General features: G+C 39.5%; 1 protein-coding gene across 1 annotated transcript; it reads right to left on the bottom strand.

Moving 5' to 3' along the window:
- Positions 1-48: 48 nt before the first annotated feature.
- Positions 49-21,775, bottom strand: LOC117473535 (acyl-coenzyme A thioesterase 11-like). The gene is made up of 17 exons (XM_034119151.1): positions 21,478-21,775; positions 18,268-18,498; positions 17,749-17,818; positions 17,039-17,099; positions 13,305-13,409; positions 12,645-12,780; positions 11,939-12,030; positions 11,340-11,401; positions 11,040-11,159; positions 10,769-10,907; positions 10,073-10,128; positions 9,916-9,982; positions 5,418-5,501; positions 5,190-5,323; positions 1,937-2,101; positions 1,288-1,414; positions 49-811 (listed from the first exon to the last, which is right to left on the bottom strand). Exons 2-17 carry the CDS (start codon positions 18,488-18,490, stop codon positions 572-574), a joined length of 1,881 nt encoding a protein of 626 aa, XP_033975042.1. The 5' UTR covers positions 18,491-18,498; positions 21,478-21,775; the 3' UTR covers positions 49-571.
- Between the last annotated feature and the right edge of the window lie 1,362 nt (positions 21,776-23,137).

Genomic DNA, 23,137 nt, shown 5'->3' with positions numbered 1-23,137 from the left:
TTAATTATATTTTGTGTTTATTTTACAGTTTAATTATGAGTGGAAGGGCACAGTTGAAATCATTTTATTAAAATGTCTATAAAAGCATTTAATAAAACATCAATTTATTATAAAAAAGACAGAAGTACTTCTGCTCATTGCAGTCAGAACGTGTTGATATTTCTCTCACCATTAACTGCTACATTTAGTGTTTCTTTAAAAAAATTACCCGCATCTCATAAAAAGCCTGCAGTTGGTTAGTTTTACAATAATATAAACCGTAGATTCACAAACAAAACATATTTTTATCTGACAATAGCTAGACACAGACTCCAATGTTTCAATTCAATCATTAATATTGAGTCTTTATTTTGAAATTAGGTCTATGTTTTATATCAGAGTCTGGTTGAATATTAGAGCATTTTATTTTCTCGGCTCAGTTTTTTGGGATATTTAGATTGAATCTAAATATCACCTTTTGATCACTGTGACCACTTAATGCCGTGTTAATAGTACCATGTTGTAAAGCAGCATCTTAACCTCACCCAACACTGTACACGTGATGTGAACTGGCCTGGAAATAACTCTGACTCTACAGCTGGGTGCTGTGGGGGGGCGCTGACAGACCGTCTGCAGCAGCATCCCAGGTGGGACTGTCTGTGTTTGTGGTCTGGTCTGGGCCAGTTGGCTCCTCAGAGGCCGACTGCAGTCTGTTTTTGGCGAGGTACTGGCTGCAGGAAGAGAAGGTGTGGTAGAAAGTGGAGGAGAGGCCGGCGATGTCCGTGGAGATGTAGGGAATAACCTCTGGAGATGCCTGGTTATAGTAACTGACCTGGAGAAAGATACACATACATGGTTAGGTGTTTCATTATATCTACACTGAACATAAATATAAAGGCAACTCTTTTGTTTTTGCTCCCATTTTTCATGAGCTGATCTATGTACACAAAGGGCCTCTTTCTCTCAAATATTGTTCACACATTTTTCTAAATCTGTGTTAGTGAGCACTCTTCCTTTGCCGAGATAATCCATCCACCTCACAGGTGTGGCCTATCAAGATGCTGATCAGACAGCAGGATTATTGCACAGGTGTGCCTCAGGCTGCTCACAGTAAAAGGCCACTGGATGGATTAACTCAGCAAAGGAGAAGTGCTCAGATTTAGACACATTTGTGAACAATATTTGAGAGAAAGAGGCCTTTTGTGTACATAGAAAAAGTCTTAGATAGAAAACTGGGAGCCAAACATTTTATATTTCTATCAGTTTATTTACCCATGATTAAGCATATTAAACCAGTATTTGTCTCACCAGGGACATGTTGTCTTTAGTCTCCAGGATGGTAAAGCCAGCACACAGAACCTCTCCTCTGTTATATCCTTCAGTGGGGGGGTGAGTGGGCAGGGACACTGAGCGCAGTGCGATGACGTATGGGTCTCTGAGGGGGAAAACACAAGAAACTGTTGGAGTGATCTTGGCCAGGACCTCCTTCTCAACACTTTCGTTTTTTAGCCTCCTTGTTTCTCTTTGGTTGACCCAGGTGAAGGAAGATTAACCACCTCCACTATTCTTTGTTGAAACCCTTTTCGCATACCTTTCCTTGTAGGTGTCCATGGTCGCGTTCCCTGCAATACTTTGACCTAAGCTTGTCCATTTTCCTATCGTTACTTCTTACCCCATTAACAGAGAATTTTGTTAAGCTGAACCTACTAAAGGGGGCCTTTTCGTTTAACCTTGACATTCTTAATTCCAGTTTGTGAAGCCTTGTTTTTTTAACCTAGTACACACACAATATGCTCTTAACATTAAATACCATAATGATCCTATTCTGATTACTTTACTACATTATATAACAATATATTTCTTGCAACATATCCTACAACAACAAAGCGACAGTAAATTCTGAAAGATAAGGGGTATGTGACCTTTGACCTGTCATTTAGCCATTCAGTGTACTGACCCGCTGCCACACGGCTTCCTCTTGGAAGCCAACAAGATGAAGTCTTGAATCCCTTCTCCTGGTTGGGCTGAAGTCGGGGAACCCACCCCCCCCTGACGCACTGAGGGGGTCACCACTCGATACAGGAAGTCATCATCATCCACCTGGTATATCAGCTCACAATTCCTGATGTAGGGAAGGACAGAGAGGGGGATGGGAAATAATAATGACTATATTGTGAAAGTCATTGTAATATCATTTTATATTTATTCATTATTTTGCCAAGAGTTACATTTAAAAATGAATATCATGTCTCTACGATAAACTTGAAGCTACAGCCACTCTCCTTTAGCAAAGCATAGCATAATGACTGGAGTTGGGTGCAAACAGCTAGCCTGACTTTATACCAAGGTACAAAACTAACATACCAGCCCCTGAAAAAGTTCAATAATTACCAATCCATGCCAAAAGGGTTTTTGTATGCCACACAGCACTTAACTCTTTCTTACAAAATAATTAAGATTCATTTAAAGTAAAATTTTGTTTTGTTGGAGAGTATAACCTTGACCTGGTCCCTGAACCTTTTTAAAGATGACATCTATTGCTAATTTTCAGGTTCATATCAGTATGTAGTGTCTCTACTTTAAAGAGTCCTCTCCTGCTGATGTTCAGGTGTATATCAGTATGTAGTGTCTCTACTTTAAAGAGTCCTCTCCTGCTGATGTTCAGGTGTATATCAGTATGTAGTGTCTCTACTTTAAAGAGTCCTCTCCTGCTGATGTTCAGGTGTATATCAGTATGTAGTGTCTCTACTTTAAAGAGTCCTCTCCTGCTGATGTTCAGGTGTATATCAGTATGTAGTGTCTCTACTTTAAAGAGTCCTCTCCTGCTGATGTTCAGGTGTATATCAGTATGTAGTGTCTCTACTTTAAAGAGTCCTCTCCTGCTGATGTTTCAGGTGTATATCAGTATGTAGTGTCTCTACTTTAAAGAGTCCTCTCCTGCTGATGTTCAGGTGTATATCAGTATGTAGTGTCTCTACTTTAAAGAGTCCTCTCCTGCTGATGTTCAGGAGTGTATCAGTATGTAGTGTCTCTACTTTAAAGAGTCCTCTCCTGCTGATGTTCAGGTGTATATCAGTATGTAGTGTCTCTACTTTAAAGAGTCCTCTCCTGCTGATGTTCAGGAGTATATCAGTATGTAGTGTCTCTACTTTAAAGAGTCCTCTCCTGCTGATGTTCAGGTGTATATCAGTATGTAGTGTCTCTACTTTAAAGAGTCCTCTCCTGCTGATGTTCAGGTGTATATCAGTATGTAGTGTCTCTACTTTAAAGAGTCCTCTCCTGCTGATGTTCAGGTGTATATCAGTATGTAGTGTCTCTACTTTAAAGAGTCCTCTCCTGCTGATGTTCAGGTGTATATCAGTATGTAGTGTCTCTACTTTAAAGAGTCCTCTCCTGCTGATGTTCAGGTGTATATCAGTATGTAGTGTCTCTACTTTAAAGAGTCCTCTCCTGCTGATGTTCAGGTGTATATCAGTATGTAGTGTCTCTACTTTAAAGAGTCCTCTCCTGCTGATGTTCAGGTGTATATCAGTATGTAGTGTCTCTACTTTAAAGAGTCCTCTCCTGCTGATGTTCAGGTGTATATCAGTATGTAGTGTCTCTACTTTAAAGAGTCCTCTCCTGCTGATGTTCAGGTGTATATCAGTATGTAGTGTCTCTACTTTAAAGAGTCCTCTCCTGCTGATGTTCAGGTGTATATCAGTATGTAGTGTCTCTACTTTAAAGAGTCCTCTCCAGCTGATGTTCAGGTGTATATCAGTATGTAGTGTCTCTACTTTAAAGAGTCCTCTCCTGCTGATGTTCAGGTGTATATCAGTATGTAGTGTCTCTACTTTAAAGAGTCCTCTCCTGCTGATGTTCAGGTGTATATCAGTATGTAGTGTCTCTACTTTAAAGAGTCCTCTCCTGCTGATGTTCAGGTGTATATCAGTATGTAGTGTCTCTACTGGGACATGTCTCCATACTTTAATGTTCAAAAAGCTCTTTATTCTTCTCATACTGTCTGTGCTGCAGCACCTCTTTTCACCCTCTGTCTGAAACCAGAGCCCATTCTGCTCTGATTGGTTAGCTGGCCGGCTCTGTTGTGATTGGTTAACCACTTAGAGATGTCCCGACCCTTAGCCTATCACGTACAATGTGTTGGAGCCCTAGCCAGTCGAAGTGCAAATGTTACACAGTGATGTCACTATGTTACAGAAGTAAACAAAGGGGTCCAATGGAGGTGTTTCAGGCAGGGGGGGAGTGTATGGGAGAGAAACCCCCCTCTGGAGTGAACACAAGGAAAACACACCTCCTCCAAGGCACTTAACATTTACAGATTACATTTGACTCTGCTTTATTATCTGGCAGGCGGTACCGCAGCATCAGGACTAAAACTGCCAGATTCAGGGACAGTTTCATCCCACAGGCCATAAGACTATTAAACACCTGAACTTAGAAACAACATCCATAACATTCATCTGGCTGCAACTTACAAATGATGTATCTAATATATAATATTCCAATCACTTGTATATAGACTCTTATTGCACTATTGCACTATTGCACTATTTTTCTTTTTGTATGTACTTGCACTATTCTTTCTGTTTTTCTGTTTTATTGTGTTGCACTGTTGGAGGAGCCTGTGACCTAAGATTTTCATCGTCATAACTACACTGTAGCTATGTACGCATGACCAATAAAAGCCTTGAACCTTGAAATTTCAAAGACTTTGTATTGATTTTATTATTGGACTATCCACATGAAGTGTGGCCTGTCTTTCTATTTGGAAACACTTTTATAGCTGCTTGCCAGAAATGAAAGTCCAGACTAATACAACAAACATGGCTCAATATATGATGTTATGTTCATCCGTTCTGCACTGATTATACAATCAAACCAAAGTACACTGTGAGGATTCATCACATTAAACGTGTGAGGATCTTTTTGTGCAAAAATGTGTTAGCCATATGTACACTACTTATAAACCCAGACCTTTATATAGATAGTGGTGCAGTGATGACAGATTTTGTAGGCCGATCCAGAAGTTAGCATCACAAAGGCTCCCTCAACTAAAAGCAATGGGAATTTTCTATTACATTTTGGAATACTGCAGAACATTTTTTAGAAATGTGGAAGCTTGTGTGTGTGTGTGTTCCAGTGCCTCTCTGACTCTGGTGAGTGTGTGTGCGTGCGTGTGTGCGTGCGTGCGTGCGTGCGTGCGTACGTACTGATAATGTGGGTCCCAGCTGGGCCGGTCGCTCAGCTCTGCCAGCAGCCTGAAGGCTCTGTGAGCAGGAACATCCACCTCTGACTCCACCCTGAAACTCAGCATGGACTTATGCTCCAGGGTGAACAGACGGACCTGAACACAGATCAACCTGTGATCAGACAAACAGCTCCTCATTGGGGGACAGGAAAAGATCATTCTCGTAAATGAAACAGAAAAACTCAGGTACCTTGTCTTTCTCAGAGCTGAGGCGCCAGTTTTTTCTAGCAGCCAACATCTTCAGAGCGGAAACATTGTTATAGCTCAGATACACCTGAACACACACACACACACACATACATATGCATAAATATTCTATATGTGTTTACAGAATGTTTTCCCTATTTTCCGACAGCTATTCATAGTAATTGATATAGAACAGTACAGTATGAAATTCAACCTGCAGATCATTTCTCACAGTCAACATAACGTCTGTTTGTTAAGGTAGAATGCAGATGATGAAGTCTAGAAGTGTCCATTTTAATGTAGTATTTTAACATGCAATGAAACCATACAATTCCTAATGAAAGCATCAAATATTATCTGAATAAATGTGCCTTGTGCTTGATCGGTAGACTGTCAGTCAAAAGCAAGGTACATGAATCCAAACGCACACATGCTTTTAACTTGTTCAGTAGGCCTAGTAATAAAAAGCTACATTTTATAAATGGAAAACTTGTGTGGCCCTTGGATCATGAATCATTAATACCGCTCTCAAAAGTTCCAAGACCTTTGATCCTGATGTCCGTTGTTATCAGTGTGTCTCCTCTGAATGTAGATGAAGCAGTTGTTGCTAAAACTGATCTCCCTATCTGATCGCATACAGAGTCTGTATAAGTCTGTGTGACTGTGTTTTACTTTATCTATTGATAGCCACTATTACACAGCTTATCTAATCAAAACATGACGTATAATTAAAGCTACTGTGCACAATGGATATAGTACACTATGTGTATATGCTTCCGAGAGTATTATAATTGATTCTGTATAATTTAAAGTGTGTATTCTTAGATACTCTTCTGAATATATGTATTTTCTATTGTGAATATGTATATATTTGTTTTTAATGTTTATTTCATTTTATTTGTATTCTATTTTTAACAAATGTTGTAATCCTTGTACAATGACTGTCATGATCTATCTATTTATGTATCTAACAACCACAAAGAGGATACTGAATCAGTACACGACAGCTGGATGGAAGATTTCAAAGGTCTTATTAACGGTCCATTTGATCTGATCTGTCTCTATGAAAAACATCACACATGTGAAATGTATTTCCATTGAATTCAAATTGAAAATGATTATTATTAGATTTTTGTCTTTAACAACTGAATTATTTTTCATTATAAAAGAAATATTCTATGCCAGAATATATTCAACAGAGAATTGTGCCCTGAGAATCTTGACAGTGTTTGTTTAACCTCCTGCTGCACAACCCTAAAAACACTGCCATCAGTCTTCACTGTGTTTAGGTGTACTTCATGAGCAGGCTTAACCATAGAAAGCTGTTTCAATAAAAGGCTGTCCGGCGTTGTGATTGGACAGTTGATTATTGTTCCCATTGGTATCAACGATGCATGTAGCTTTTTGAAAGAGCAAATCCTCAGCACCTCTTCATTAAACTGATAAGAGGTCTTTGGATCCAGTGATCTAGGCTGCTCTCTGCTGAACAGTTCACCTCTATGCTTGGTTTTCTATGTGATTACATTTAATGTGGTATGTAACAATACTTAACAGCTCATTCAGTTATACAAGACAAAACAACTAAACAACTTTGTCATATCAAATGTCACATCACATGTATATTAGTTCACTTTATCTTATTTGTATTTGTTTTTCTTACGGCACTTCTTGTCCATACAGCTACATTAATGCAAAATCCTTTGAAAGACATCATGATCTGTCTGTTCTGGGTCTGAATATTTCTAAATGCAGGTTGAATGTTCAGAAGCTCAGTCTCTGTCATGTTCTGCTGACTAACGGTTATTTTGTGGGGGAATAAAACGTTCCCAGAGAAAGATCATACTGGTGATCCAGTAGTGACGTTGTTGATCAGTTAGTGGAGGTCAATAAACAACTAGAGAATGCAATTCCTGAAGAAATTGCTAGTGGGAATGCTTTATGCTGAAAATCTGACGCTAAACTGCTATGCTAAAATGTAATGTGTAAGAAGAAAGTGAAGAATTTAGATTGAAATGATACATGAACACTGGGGGCTTGAATGTGTGATGAGAGAAGAAAAGAGAGTAAAAAGGCTTGGAAAAGCAGCAGAATATTTGAACTCCAAACTTTTGAACTAACTTGATGGTGAATGATCTGTCGCCATGCCAACGGCATTTGATGACATCCCATAATACGCTTAGATGCGTTGATGGCTGCATCGTTACCAAACCTGTGAAGTTTTGGGCCATTTGGAGCATTTTCACTGAAGTTATGAGAAAACCGTGTTTCATGGCGGGCATTGTGTTGCCATGGCAACGGCATGTCCCGTAGATGTCTTCACGGCTGGACTGTTAGCACACATGTGAAGTTTGAGCACTTTTTGAACATTTTCATAGGAGTTATAGCGACATCGTCTTTTATGGCGAGGGATGTGTTTCCATGGAAACGGCATATGGTGAGATCTCAGATTTGGCGTAGAGCTGTTGAGGCATGGACCTGTGATATACAAGGGAAGATTGGGGGACGATCGGACCGTGTCCATTGGACTTACAGCGACATCGTGTTGCATGGCGAGTGGTCTGCCATGGCAACGGCATTTGATGACACCCCATAATACGGTTAGATGCGTTGATGGCTGCATCGTTACAAAACCTGTGAAGTTTTGGGCCGTTTGGAGCATTTTCACTGAAGTTATGAGAAAACCGTGTTTCATGGCGAGCATTGTGTTGCCATGGCAACGGCATTTGAAGAAACCCCATAATTGACGTAGAGCTGTTGAGGGCTGGACCGGTGATATACAAGCGAAGTTTGGGGGACGATCGGACCGTGTCCATTGGACTTACAGCGACATCGTGCTTCATGGCGAGTGGTCTGTTACCATGGCAACGGCATTTGATGACACCCCATAATACGCTTAGATGCGTTGATGGCTGCATCGTTACCAAACCTGTCAATGTGACATCATCGTGTTCCATGACACAGGTGTTTATATTTGAGCTAATGACGACAGCTGTGTGTCACCAATAATGTATAAAATAGGTGGAACATGTTGAAGTCAGTATGAAGTCTCCATCAGACTGTGGGTGTTTCTCAATCGCGAGTACACTTGCTTGGTAGCACATGTCTGCCGAGCATCTTGCTTCAGAAGCGAGGCAAGAATACTTCCTGCCATTCGGAAAACAAAGAGTGGAACAGGCTAGCAAGTGTGCAGGTGTGCGTCATATGAGAGGCCCCGCCTTACATCTTCCGCCACAGATTTGGGGAAATTGGTCCGTGCGCAAAGCATTGTGGGGATTTTAAGACGGCGAAGTCTACTCATGTGCAGCCTCGATATTTCTCCAAACGGAGTACGCCGGGCTCGGTAGATTTCCAAGTATGCTGGAGATTGGAACAGTACTTCGGCGGCACTCGATGACGTAGTATGCTTGAAATAGTGGCTCTGAAGCAGCTTTACTCGCGATTGAGAAACACCCAGTCTGTTAAACTCCAGTGACCACGTCGTTAGCTCAAACACGAACACCTGTGTGTTATGACATCATCGTGTTCCATGACACAGGTGTTTATAACGAGGTGTGCAGAGATCAAAGGTTTCCATTGTTCTGAATGAGAGATAAACCTCTTACATGTGAACGTTTTGTCGAAGAACCGTAACAGATATCTGTGAAATTCTGCGTGAAGCATGTCAAGGAAGTTGAGTATCTGAAGTGTAATTTTTGTGTATTTTCGGGTTAATAATGTGGCCTTTTTGGCAGTTTAACTAAAGGTGTGCGGCTGCTACCGTGAGGAAATATCAGCCTGAAATTACAATGGGCTTTAATGGAGGCATGTTGAACGTTGCCGGGGGCACTGAGTGCCGGCACTAAATACGGCAAAGTACTTGGTGTGAACTCGCCTAATGTTAAAATCTGAAGAAGGCCTCTTTACCAAGGTCTGAACAATGTTTAATATCTCTAAAAGTAAGAATCAGATTTAAAAGTTGTGTTACACGAATAATGTCAGAAAGATGTGAAACATTTTAGAGTTGGAATGAGGTTTCTGAGTGAAAGTATGAATGAACAGTTAGCAGTTGAAGTCGCATGAAGATTTGTTGAAGTCTGAAGAATTTCTCCATTGACTTCAATGGTTAAAAATGTGATGTATTATGGGATGTATCTCTGGAATTATGAAAGTTATGAATGATAAAAGTAATAGCCATCGATTCCCGACCGAACTGAACGTTTTGATGTTTGAACGGAGTTTCTGCGATGTTGAAGGAGAAGAGGGACAAAATAAGCCGGCGGAATAATAAACCTTTTGTCCGTAGCATAACATATAGTGGGAATGCTGTTATCAGCATTCCCACTAAATAAGCTGTGCCGTCTCAAAGTACAGCCAGCAATCTGGTGCTGTTTTCTGGTCCTCTCTCTCACTGAGCGCCCATTCATCTCCAGCTGTGTACATGTGTGTTGATCTGTATTGCATGTGTAACTGATCACAGCACATGTCTTTGTTGCTGATCTTCCTGAGTGGTTCTGATCACTCACCTGGTTTCTGGGGTCCCAGGGCACAGACAGAGGGACCTCGCCCTGCTTCTGGGAAATGATGTACTTTCTGAAACAACAAAAAGAGAGAAATAAGAAGAAGACATTTCTACAAACACTGTCAGAGTATGTGCTCTTAACAGGAACACAAATATTTGACCTGTCCAGTCTGATCTTCTTCCTGGCTATGGCCTCTTGAAACCTCCTCTCCCCTTCCTGTGAGTGAAAGACAAATCCTCTTTAATTGAACAGCTACATTCCTCTATCCATCTTCTCATGGACATCCTCCTTTCATATTTAGGCTCGAAGTAGGCATGAGCCTATTGTTTTTTATTAAAGAGGCTTTGTGTATTATTTTAGACATATTATCGTCAAAAGGGGTAATTTACTTTAGAGGCTTCTATCCCTATTATGGGTCAAACTCAACATTTACTGCATTCCCATCGTTTACCAATAAAGTGTGACTTTTTTTAGACCCTTTCTGCCTTGCTGTAAGCCAATACATCTTTCAAACCCTGTGTAATGCAGGCCGGACCTAAAATAACCACAAAGACATCGTTAGACGATGACATCATCAAGCTTTTGTCTTCCAAGTTGCTTTGAACTTGATTGTTTTGTTGTTGTTATGATGTGCATTAAATGATCCCAAAAAGCTCGGGATACATCAAAATAAATGCATAAAGTTAACGTTCTTGCCTGGACATATTGTCCTGTGTAAGATTTGCTTACTGTTGCCCCAGAAGCAGTTTATTTTGAGTTCAATTTCCTGTTTTATTTCTTAATGATTTAGACGATTCAAATGGGATGATGTTTTTTGTCATGTTATTAGTCAAACCTTATAATGCAGTTCACTCACCAGGGGTTCGGGTCGTATCCGTGGTAACGTACAGAGCTTCCTGTGGTCGTCGAGCACCTCGAAGGTCATGAAGGCAGAGTTAATGTGTCGGTTGGGCCCCGCCTCATGGTAGGCTTCTGCTCGCACCCCCACCTCCATGCTGCAGCACCAGAGACACACATCTTTAGAGTCTACATCTTAATACTGAGCTGTTGGTCTACTTTCTCTACATAAATCACTCTAGATTTATCTCATCTGATCTCTTCTGTATGTTGCAGTAGGATTGTGATACCTGTTTTTGAAGGCGTTGTTGACGATGGCCCTCAGGAGCAGCCTGTCTCCCACCTGAGAGGGTCCTCTGAAGGTGAACATGTCGATGGTGCGCAGAGTCGGGTGAGCCTGACACAGACGGCTGCACCACAGAGAGAGGGGAGGAGAAACCTATAACCCTGGTGCAATCGTGTGTGTGTGTGTGTGTGTGTGTGTGTGTGTGTGTGTGTGTGTGTGTGTGTGTGTGTGTGTGTGTGTGTGTGTGTGTGTGTGTGTGTGTGTGTGTGTGTGTGTGTGTGTGTGTGTGTGTGTGTGTGTGTACCTGGCAGCAATTGTAGCTACATTCACCATCCAGGCCATGATCTGTCCTCCAAATGTATTCACCTGGTAGTTAGATAAACAGACATTTAGATTTTTGATTTGATTTAATTTATTTTGAACGTGTAAAACAATAATACAAAAAATAATAATAATAATGAAATGAAACAAGAGAATTATGATACTCTACAAACTTAAGCAGTATCAAATGATCTACCTAATTACACATCCGAAAATGAAATGTTGATGCAGTCAACTTATGCCTACAGACTGTAATGGCAAAGCACTGAGGAAATATAGAGGAAGGGGTATTAAATCCTTTGAACAACATTTAGTAGACACTTTTATCCAAAGTGTCTTACAATACTGCAAATAACATGGAAGATACAAACTCAGAACAATAAACCTGTGGTGTATTAGATTTTTGCGCAATTGCACCAAACCAAAATGTTATATTGAAGGTAATAAGACAAAAAAAACATATAACACATTTCGGATTATAGTAGCATCAACAATAGTATACATTTCCAGAAAACAGACGGTAAAAGATGAGAGGCACACAGAAAGATACACAAACAAACAGACAATAAATACAAAAATAACCTGATGGTTAGCATGGGGGGGTAGGACCAGCTCAACACTCTCCACTTTGGTCTTCTCTGCTGCCACCGCATTACCTACTGCAGTGTTGTCAGCTAACACACACACACACACACACACACACACACACACACACACACACACACACACACACACACACACACACACACACACACACACACACACACACACACACACACACACACACACACACACACACACGTTAAATCACACATACGTTAAATAAAATGCAATATTTAAAAGGATATGGTTTGTCTTATTATTTTTTTTTTTCCAAAGATCGTCAGTTTGCCGTGTTCATCATGATTCTTTATAACTTCCCTCCTCTGTCTGTAGCACTGAACTCCTCCGCTAACAACGTAGCTCTTTAAAATCCGCCCTGATATCCATAGTTTATCTGAAGCTGACCACTCTGTAGTGCATTGTGTTGAGGAAGTATTTGTGGCAGCGGGGCGGGGTGTGTCTAAATAGATTTGCATGCCTTATTGCAAGCCCAGTGTTTCCAGAATGTGATACAATCTAAATGATTTGAAACATATTCCCTCCCTTCTTCAGGGTTTTTAAATCCTGTTCTCTGTATTTAGTCTCGTATTCTCCGTCAAAGTCTAAACCCACTGCAGTATCTCTATCAGGGGAACAGCTACCCTTAATGTGTTCTTCTGTATGCTGTGGTGTTTATCAAGCCTACCCTGCAGGACAGACCCGTGGGAGAGCAGATCTTTGATGATGTCATCGTGTAGCATCCTGACCCTGCGTCTCTCAGCCGCCACGCTGTACTCCACCTGCTCCTTCTCAGTGTGAGGCACCACAGGCTTCAGGATCACCTGGGAGGACATGATGGTGAAGGTGTCTGCTTGGTGTTTGGAAAGTCTTTCAAAGTTTAAAAAAATGACGTGAAAATCTGTGTAACATGAATTTTGCTTTTCAATAATGATTTTGAACAGTGTAGTCAGTATTGTAGCAAGTTTCCACTGACGACATCACACACAATCCTGAAAGCCAAGAGGGTCATTAAAAAGGAATTTAGTAAAGAGTGGTTCGGGAATGAGTCCTTTAACCCAGAAAGGAGTCAGCTTTTTACCACTTCTGTTTGTAGGTACTGTACATGTGTTGGGTTAGATGCCTGAAATAAGGTATGTGGTTAACACAATATATTTGTATGTGTTGTGTGTCAGTAAATACACCCCTGGTGAATTTCTGGAGCTTCTATGTGTCCTAAAAATGGCGGTTGGAAACAAGTGACTAAATGATAATACTTAACGTCATTAGCGCCTTTAGCTTAGCGGTGGTGCTGCACAGCCATGAGGCCGTCGTTGACTTTGTTTATAGGCTGACGGTATAGCCTTACCTTTTTCCCTGTGTTTGAGCGCTGGGTAACAAAGGTGGCGAAGGCGTGACAGACCCTCCAGTGCCGATCAGAGAACAGATCCTCACAGCTGACCTGCACGTCCACCTGGCAGGACACAGAAACAGAATAATTCTACTTCTACAGCTGAAATCAGTTACCTTGGAGCTAGACAAGGCCTTTCAGTTCAAGTTTATATATAAATCCTCTACCAGTGGCGAGCGGTCAGGGCCCTCTGAGGGCCTAAGATATATTTTTTTTAAATATATTTAAAAAATATATTTAAAAAATATATTTTTCATTAGTTTTACCAAAATAACTTGATTTAATTGTATTTAAAATAACATTTCCAAAGAAATAAATCCTTTGAATCTGCCTATTCAGTTTCTGTTTGAATGTGAAGGGTTAAATGAAAGAAGCTCCTTTAGCCGTCTCTGCGAGTTATGTGAAGATAGGAGATGATTGGCGGTCCTGCTGTAAATTCACAGAGGGCCCGCTATAGAGAGGCGAAGTCCCGCCCATCTACTTCCGACCCATGGGACCTTATTTCGGAAAAATGATGTATTGAAGTCAATGGGGAGAGAAAGATTATCTTTCGATCCCGTTTGAATTGTGCCACGAATTACACATATGATGTTTGTCAATCTTAAAAAATAATTTCCATGTCAAAAAAGTCACAGTTTGTCGTAAAACTGTTGAAATATAAGACTATGAAAAATATGCAACTAGAAAGACTACAAATCCCAGAATCCCGGTCCCGCATGCTGGCTCTTACGGAACCGACTAACTCCCCTTGTGTGTATGTACAGCTCTCAACATGCCCAGACTTGTAGTGATTTTCATCTCTTTTAATACTTTTCGCCTCATTCTGAAAGAAAGAAGTGAAATGTGCCAACGTGACGGCCGTCTTGGTGTGTGGTGCGAGATGGGAGATGTAGTTCATTGAGCGGTTTCATACAAAAATAAGTGTTACTTCACAGTTTTACGACACATTTTTATTTTTTTGACTTGCAAAATTATCTTTTAAATTGACAAATATCATATGTGTAATTCGTGGCACAATTCAAACGGGATCGAAAGATAATCTTTCTCTCGCCATTGACTTCAATACATACTTTTTCCGAAATAAGGTCCCATGGAGCTCCCCCGGAAAGGGAGGGACTTCGCCTCTCTATAGAGTGGCGAAGTCACGCCCATCTACTTCCGCCCCATGGGACCTTATTTCGGAAAAATAATGTATTGAAGTCAATGGAGAGAGAAAACTTATCTTTCGATCCCGTTTGAATTGTGCCATGAATTACACATATGATGTTTGTCAATCTTAAAAAATAATTTCCATGTCAAAAAAGTCACAGTTTGTCGTAAAACTGTTGAAATATAAGACTATGAAAAATACGTAACTAGAAAGACTACAAATCCCAGAGTCGCGTAAGTGATGTCACAATTGTTTTCCTCCACTAAGAGATAGCTAAGATCAGCGCCATATAGATAGATTCTATCTATATGGCGCTGGCTAAGATAAGATAACTTTAACAAGATGCCTGTGTGCTTAGTACCAGGTTGTTATTATACCAGCAATGGGTCTTGCTCGTTATTTCGCTTCCCGTCTGATGAAAGGACCAGCAGTGTCTGGATCAAGCTAGCTAGTAGCTAGCACGTTAGTTAGCATTACAGCCTTGTCATTTTTATTAGCCTTAACATGAAGTAACATTAAGCAACCCAAAATGTTAAACAGTAAGAGTAGTAGTCATATTTCGTGAACCCTTTGAAGAGTACTGTCACCGGTGTGATCATTCTATAATACACAATTTAAGCCCGGGGGAGAAATGCTAACGCTAACGCTACCATTGACGATCTTCTCTACTTCATGCTATCTGCACAAATGGTTGACATTAAACATTAAAACGACCAGGCAGTTCAGAGAGAATCAAAGGAAGGCAGGCAGCTTTGCATGACATTCTTCAGGACGTGTTTCATTGTGGTGATAGTGAGGGTAGTCAATCGTTTTGTTGACAAGACAGTAGTGACGGCCATCTTGGTGACGTGTGTTGTTGACCAGAGATGTAGTTCATTGAGCGTTTCACACAAACAAATGTGTTACTTCACAGTTTTACGACACATTTTTTTTTTTTTGACTTGCAAAATTATCTTTTAAATTGACACACATCATATGTGTAATTCGTGGCACAATTCAAACGGGATCGAAAGATAATCTTTCTCTCTCCATTGACTTCAATACATAATTTTTCCGAAATAAGGTCCCATGGAGGTCCACCGGAAGGGGAGGGACTTCGCCACTCTATAGTAACTGAACGAGAGAGTAATGTCAAATGACAGTACAATTGACCAATCATATCTTCCCTCTAAATGGGTGGGTTTTATTATCGCGGACTTTATGACAAGTTCCGCCCGCTGTGAAGCTTTTCTTGTTTCCATAGCAACAACAACTTCCTGTCAACAGCGTAAACTCGCCTTCAAAATAAAAGCATGTCCATACAAAATAGGAAGTCAAGCCAAATTACACTTAAGGCATACTGCAACGAAAGTAACAAACACAATGCAATATCCTTTTCAATTTCAAAGAACACAAATTGGGTTATTTACAGGTGTTGTTTTGTGTGGTAGAGGGTCGCTTTCATTGATGCGTTTTGCACCCCGGGCCGTTGTTTTGATATTCCGCTGAAGTATACGCTGTGACGTAATAACTTTTTTCGAGGGAAGGGGTGGGGGTCAGAGGGCCTAGGTATAAAAGTCACGGCTCGCCACTGTCCTCTACAATACAGACCCCAGCCTGTTGAGAGGCTGACATTTGGCAAGCAATTCAGAAGTATGTACTGTCATTCCACCTGATTCAGGCTGTCAGTGCTATGTTCCTGTGTAGCATCAGGATATCAAAATGGCAGTTAGTTGTGCAACCCTATGTTGTAGAATGACAGTAAAACTCAAAAGCTAGCTGATGGTAACTAATGTCATTAGCTCTGTGAAAAAGGACATTGTACTGAATTTGTAAACAGCTAAACATAGAGGAAGGTTTGATTTGGCATACACAGGGGAATAAGAGAAATAATAGTAAAGGCCTGTCACTTTCATGAGAGTCTGCCACCTAAAAATGTAAGGCTACTATTTCATAATTCACAGCAAGTGAGAAAATATGTTTTGTTATAATTTGGTAAACCCAAATCTAAGGAATTTGGATTCCTTGGAATTTTAAAGAATCCAAGGAATTATTTTAGTTTAAAATAAATGTTATTGTGTGCTGTATAATAGGTGCAATATATATGCAATTTATACTTTTTAGTTTGAGTTTTTATAGCTACTGGCTGATAGTTCACATACCTTTATAATGCTGCTATTCTTCCTTCCTTCGCTCCTGCAGAGGCCCCTGGTAGACCCCCACACACATAACAGCAGAGACTATAACAGGACCCCTGTTGTGCAATACTACTTATGTGCAATATATATTTACCGTAAGTAGCTGTGCAATTTATACTACTAACTTGTTATACTTTCATCTGGCTGCTATATTGCTTGCAAACTAATTTGTAATTTCTAGTTTTTTATCTTTAATATTTTTTGTTATGCTTGCTTCTTGAGTGACATATGAAGATATTAAGCTACCTTTGGCTCTTTGCTGTAACAATCGTACATTTCCCCTCTGTGGGACGAATAAAGGTATTCTGATTTTATACTACCATTTTTGTTTATGTTTGTTTACAAAGCGTGATGCGTTTTCTGACCTCCATGCTGGTGTTGAAGGCTCTGTTGACCTTCGCCTTGATGTTCACCACCTGACCCACACTGCACAGAGAGAAAGGGGGAATGTATTTATAATATACTGACACACACACATGCACACAAGCAATCTGAACACACACTTCCTGTTACCAGTGGTGGAATGTAACTGAGTACATTTACTCAAGTATTGTAACTTAGTTTAAATTAGAGGTACTTGTACTTTACTTGAGTGTTTTCTTCACCATTGAAAGGGAAATATTGTACCTTTTACAACATTACATCCATCTAACAGCTTTCATTATTTTACAATTTCAGATGTTTGCATGTAAAGCTGTTTAATAATTGTTTTGAGTTTACAAAATATTATATATTGATAGTTTATCAAATAGGAGGTTAAGTTATAAATTAAACTAGCCAATAGTTTACAAAATATTAGCTTTTTGAGAGAGTCAGACAAAATGTGTAATTATTATGTAAAAAATGATAAATAATAGTTTTGAGTGTTTTTGTAATGTATTTTAGATTGTTCTGCATTGGGTACTCTTACATGTAATCCTTACAATCATTTTTTAATTCATTGCTTACTTTTATGAAATTGAATACTTTACTTAATTCAGGACTTTTACTGGTAACCTAGTTTTCTTTACAGTGTGATTTTAGTACTTTTACTTAAGTAAAGCATCGTAATACTTCTTCCACCTCCGCCTGTTACCTGATTGTATGTTCAAAGTGGATGTCGTCCATGGATGCAGTGATGCAGGGACACCCAGCATGCCTTTCAGCTGCACATATCAAACACACACATGTTCTAAATGTCTAGTCAGTTCTTACACAGACTGTGAAAAAAAAAAGAAATAACACAAAAAAAAGAAATAATTTCAACACAAACCACATGACTAATATTTACTGAATCTATCTCTCTCAATTCAATTCAATGGGGCTTTATTGGCATGAAAGTTAAACGAAACAACGCCAAAGCATCAAAATACAAAATCATTAACAACATTAACATACATTTCTAATTAAACATATTATTGATATAGATATATACAGTGATACAATTACACTTCAACACACACACACACACACACACACACACACACACACACACACACACACACACACACACACACACACACACACACACACACACACACACACACACACACACACACACACACACACACACACACACACACACACACACACACACACACACACACACACACACCAGAGAGGCAGGCGCTGGAGTCGATCCATTTGAGCAGCTGTCCCACACTCAGCTCCTGGCGGTGGTTGCTGTGACAAGGCATCACTATCTGACTCATTTTCACCTCTGTCGGGTTGACACTTCCTTCTTCCTCTTCCTCTTCTTCTTCTTCCTCCTCCTCCTCCTCCTCATCTTCCTCCTCCTCTTTCTCTTTCTCCGGATCACCTGACACTCTGGAACTCATCTTCAAGGCTGTGGAAGAGAAGAGTTTCTTAGGTTGAGATGGGTTTCAGAAACAGAATCAGAATTCCAAATATCTGTCCCGCAATGGGGAAGTGTACATTATAACAACAGCAAAAGTATGGTGCTGATAAAGTTAAGAGAATAGACTTACTTAAACAAATTAAATAATAAATTACAAAGTAGGCACACGTAAAAAAAGAAAAGGAAGAAAAACACAATAAGTAAAAAACAAATAGCAGATAAGTACATCATGGTAAAAAGTGACCAAATCAAATAAAAAAGTTAGCTGGTACTGTTTACTGATTGTGAATACATTTAAATAAAAATGAAGTTTTCAAATTGAAGGTAGCACCAAAATCGTCAATACCAATATTTTATATCACTGCATCAATTTTTACACATTTTGATAACTCATGTAGCCTACTGTTTTTTTACAAACTCAGGATGAATCTAAGCTGTCACAAAAGGATATTAAGAAATTAACATTGTTTGTGTTTTTAAAAGTCATCATGTTTGAATGTCATAGCACACACTAGCACTGTCTGTATATAATCTCTCATTTAATCTTTAGCTGCTAAACATGGCAAGGAATGTCCTACAAGTTTTAACCTTAACACATTTATTTGCAAATCTGAATATTTTACCAGCTGTTCTGACAAGATGTCAGCCTGCAGCAGCCTGGACACATTATAAGACAATGCAGCCCTGACAAAGACGTTAAAGAAAGCCTTCATCAGTCTGAGAGGGCAACATTTTCTTGTCATCTTTATCATATTGTATATGTTGTCAGTTTGTATGGCTGCTACCCTGGCCAGACGTTATCTCCATGGGACCTTCGTGTAAAATGGATGTTTTTGGTATGCCATGACATTCAGATGAAGTTGCCTCTCAAATCAGGTGAGCCAGCCACCTTAGTTAGCCTTTACAGTGCATGCTGTGCAGATATAAGGCCGGGTCAGGCTGCAGAGTATCTGCCCTTTGCTTGGGTGAGGGAAATAGTAAGAGCTTCCATAGGAATGGTAACCAAACATTTGGCATATTTGACTGTGTGTTGATAACTAACTTGACTGTGCAGTTGTATAAAATATAGGAATAATTATAAGACTAAGTATCTACAGATACTTGAATAAGAAATATTCTGCTAATTTCCAGGTTCATAATAGTATTTTGTGTCTCTGCAGTGACATGTCTCCATGCTTTAATGTTCAAAAAAGTGTGTGTGAGAGAAACTCCCTCTGGAGGGAATACAGGGATTTTAGTCTTTGTAGACCATTAACATGCACAAAAACCTATAGAACACACTACAGGAAAAGGAAACCCCCAAAAACATAATAGGGCCTCTTTAATATTTGAAAACATTTCTTGCTTTGATGGAATTGTTTGACTTTCCGACAAGAAACGTTAATAAAACAAAATCAGGGCCCAGAGCTGATCAATAATCCATCATGAGGGACAAATACCCAACTGCCAGCTCTGCGTCTGTAGAACGACTGTTTCCTGTCTGTCTGTAAGGGCGAGAGGGAAAACCACAGAGAAGCTCCTACAACTGGGACTTGTTCTTACTTGTTTGCTGAAAAGATTGCATAGTTTATTGTATATCAGTACTGTGGGAAACATTGTCTGATGTCCTTAACAGCAAATAGCTGCAGTCTTGGTTGTGAGTTAAGGTCAGTTCCCAACACTTTGACAGATGAATAGATCCACTGAGGTGTCATGACAGAACTTATGCAGTGATACAGCTAAATACTGTACACATGTAGGATACTTTTAAAACCAATGAACTTACAGTAATTTACACAAAGTAGCATTCTCTAAACTTTGTATATCTGTGGAAATACCACACCACAATCTATATATTAAATGTGATCTAAGCTTTAAAAGACAATGTCCTCAATCCATGACATATCAGGTCACATGAGTTGAGTGAATACATGAGGGTTGCACACTCATAGTCAACGATGTCGACATAAAGAGGTTTACAGCAACAGCTTCCTGTAAAATGATTCATTTAAACGGAATGCTTCTACTAGTTTCTACTAGAACCCACAGAAAGCCTAAATATTTAGAGACTTTTTGTGTTGACATGTTACCAGAGGTGGAAGAAGTTAAGATGATTTACTTAAGGAAAAATAGCAATACTGCAATGTAAAAATACTGTTACAAGTAAAAGTCCTGCGCTCATAATTCTACTTAAGTAAAAGTAAAAATGTATAAGCATGAAAAAATACTTTAAGTACCAAAAGTAAAAGTATGCATCATGCAAATTGGCCAAATATTGTATTCATTTGCTTATATAATATATTATTGGTGCATTCGGGTGTTGCACTTGGTAAAGGTGGGGTTAATTTGAATTACTTTATACACTGCTGGGTAGCTTAACCTATAATAATGTATATAATGTGTATCAATTTATATTTAGGATTGATAAAAGGCAAAAGGTACATAATTTGCCTACAAGATGTATTGAAGTAAAAGTATAAAGTAGCATAATGTAAAAATACTCAAGTAAAGTACAAGTATCTCCATTATGCATGTTACTGTAATGTGGCATGGATCACAAATGGGCCTTGTTCCGTAACGTCAGTTGCAGCAGCTCCTAAGTTAGTGTTAATATATCCTTTCTGAAAAGTTTGCGCTTCTATCATTATACACGCATTCTGTCTCCAACTGTTGATGTGACTAGACCGGACACAGGTCTGAATATAATTCTGAACACACTCCACACAACTACAGCTGTTATTTTCATGAATAACAGCAGCGCCCTGCAGACCTGCTACTCTCATAACGACAAAGTAACGTGACTGCGCACAAGTCATGACTCCGCTCTGCAACAGCGAACTTCCAAACATAACCCCGTTTAAGTTATCTGATAAGTAAAACTAGTGCTAGCTACTCGAGTGAATACGGATTAAAATGACATTCAAGCAGTTTGATTTTGACATATAAGCCCACTTCACAAGACTGTAAACAAATATGTGTTTTACTAACCTGAGAGCGAGCTGTGGAAGAATCAAGCTGAACGTTGATAAGTGCTGTTCCGGTAATACCTTTCAAGATAAAATGACTTCACTAAGACGACACATTTTCAAATGTAGTGTTTGATTGGTATACATGAAATACATGCTATTTGAAACAGTTTAATATCCAGAACTAGAGCTAGAGAACTAATATGTTTCTAGAAGAAGAAGCCATTCCAAAGTTAAATACTTTGGAATGGGTCCCGAGTTGTCCAAACTTTATGCTGATGCTTAAAGGTGGGGTAGGTAATTTTGGAGAAACCAGCTCGAGTGCGCTAGTGATGTGGCGGTCGCGAACGAGCCGGCTCAAAGAGCCGGCTCTTTTAAGTGAACGACGGGAGCCGGCTCGCGCCCGCGAACGAGCCGTTTTTTTGTTTTTGTTATTTTTTGTTAAGTAATACAAGAAGACAGAATGATATGATGATCTCCGCGCTACAGCTGCTCCGTGCATGCATGCAGTGGCATGTAATATCCAAGGATTAGAGACTGTTGGATGCTGCTGTTTTGAGCATTGCAATACATTTATTTGTATTATGTTTTTTTATGGTTAGAGACGGTTGGATGCTGCTGTACTGAGCATTGCAATATATTTATTTTCACTATGTTATTTATTTATGATTATCCTTGGGCTCAGCAAAGATTTGATGTCAGCTGTTGCTGTCTTTTTTTCTATAGTTAATACTGAAATAGAGCCTTGCTGTTTTGTCAGGGCCTTTTCTTTAAATATAATTTTAAAATGTCGATACAGTAGCCCCTTTTTTTAACTGTCTATGCTTACGTTTTTATAGGTGTTGCTATCTGCTTTGTGTAGCGTGGTTCTACAAGCAAGTCTGTGCATTCATTGGGTGGTATCAGAGAGATACAAGGGTCTGTAAATACAATGAAAACAATTGGCCACATGCAGCAAATAATTGATATTAAACATGTAATTTTTACTTTTGAATACTTCAGTACAAAGGATGTATTGAATAATTTGAGTGATATGTGTACACATATAAATCATTAGTCAAAACAGGGCTACATTTGATTGAATTATAAAAGGTATAATATGTGGTAAACTGAAGAGCCGTTTGGGAGCCGAAAGAGCCGGCTCTTCTTGGTGAGCCGAGCCAAATGATCCGGCTCACCAAGAAGAGCCGGAATTCCCATCACAGTGCGCTAGAATTTGAAAATACACAACCGGAGAAAATCTGCCACTTCCTTACAGAGCCCCTCCTCCAACACACACGCACATGACCAATGAGGGCACGAGATAAGTTTGGGCACAGATGGAAGGCTGACAGGCAGGTAGGCCATCCAGTTATTTTAGCCGGGCCGGCTAAAATGATTGGTCGTGCTTTTTACAGTATTACGGCTTCCACAGATGACATTTTTTTATGGATTTTTTGTCAAAGCACTTAAGATATGCATTGCTATCGGGATGTTAAGAGCATTCCATGGAATATAACAAAAAGTGTATCTCGAGCCGGTTTCTCAAACTTACCTACCCCACCTTTAATGTAATTTAATTAACGTTATGCAGTGCTTTACTACAAATGAGAACACACCAACTAAAACATATAAATGAACATGCATATCAGTAGGCCTACTACAAAACAACAAAAAACCTATGCACAAGATTCAAACTCCTA

Source organism: Trematomus bernacchii, unplaced genomic scaffold (assembly GCF_902827165.1).
Source record: "Trematomus bernacchii unplaced genomic scaffold, fTreBer1.1, whole genome shotgun sequence".
NCBI lineage: Eukaryota > Metazoa > Chordata > Actinopteri > Perciformes > Nototheniidae > Trematomus > Trematomus bernacchii.
Note: the sequence above shows the minus strand (reverse complement) of the source record. Positions and strands in the feature narration are given on the sequence as shown.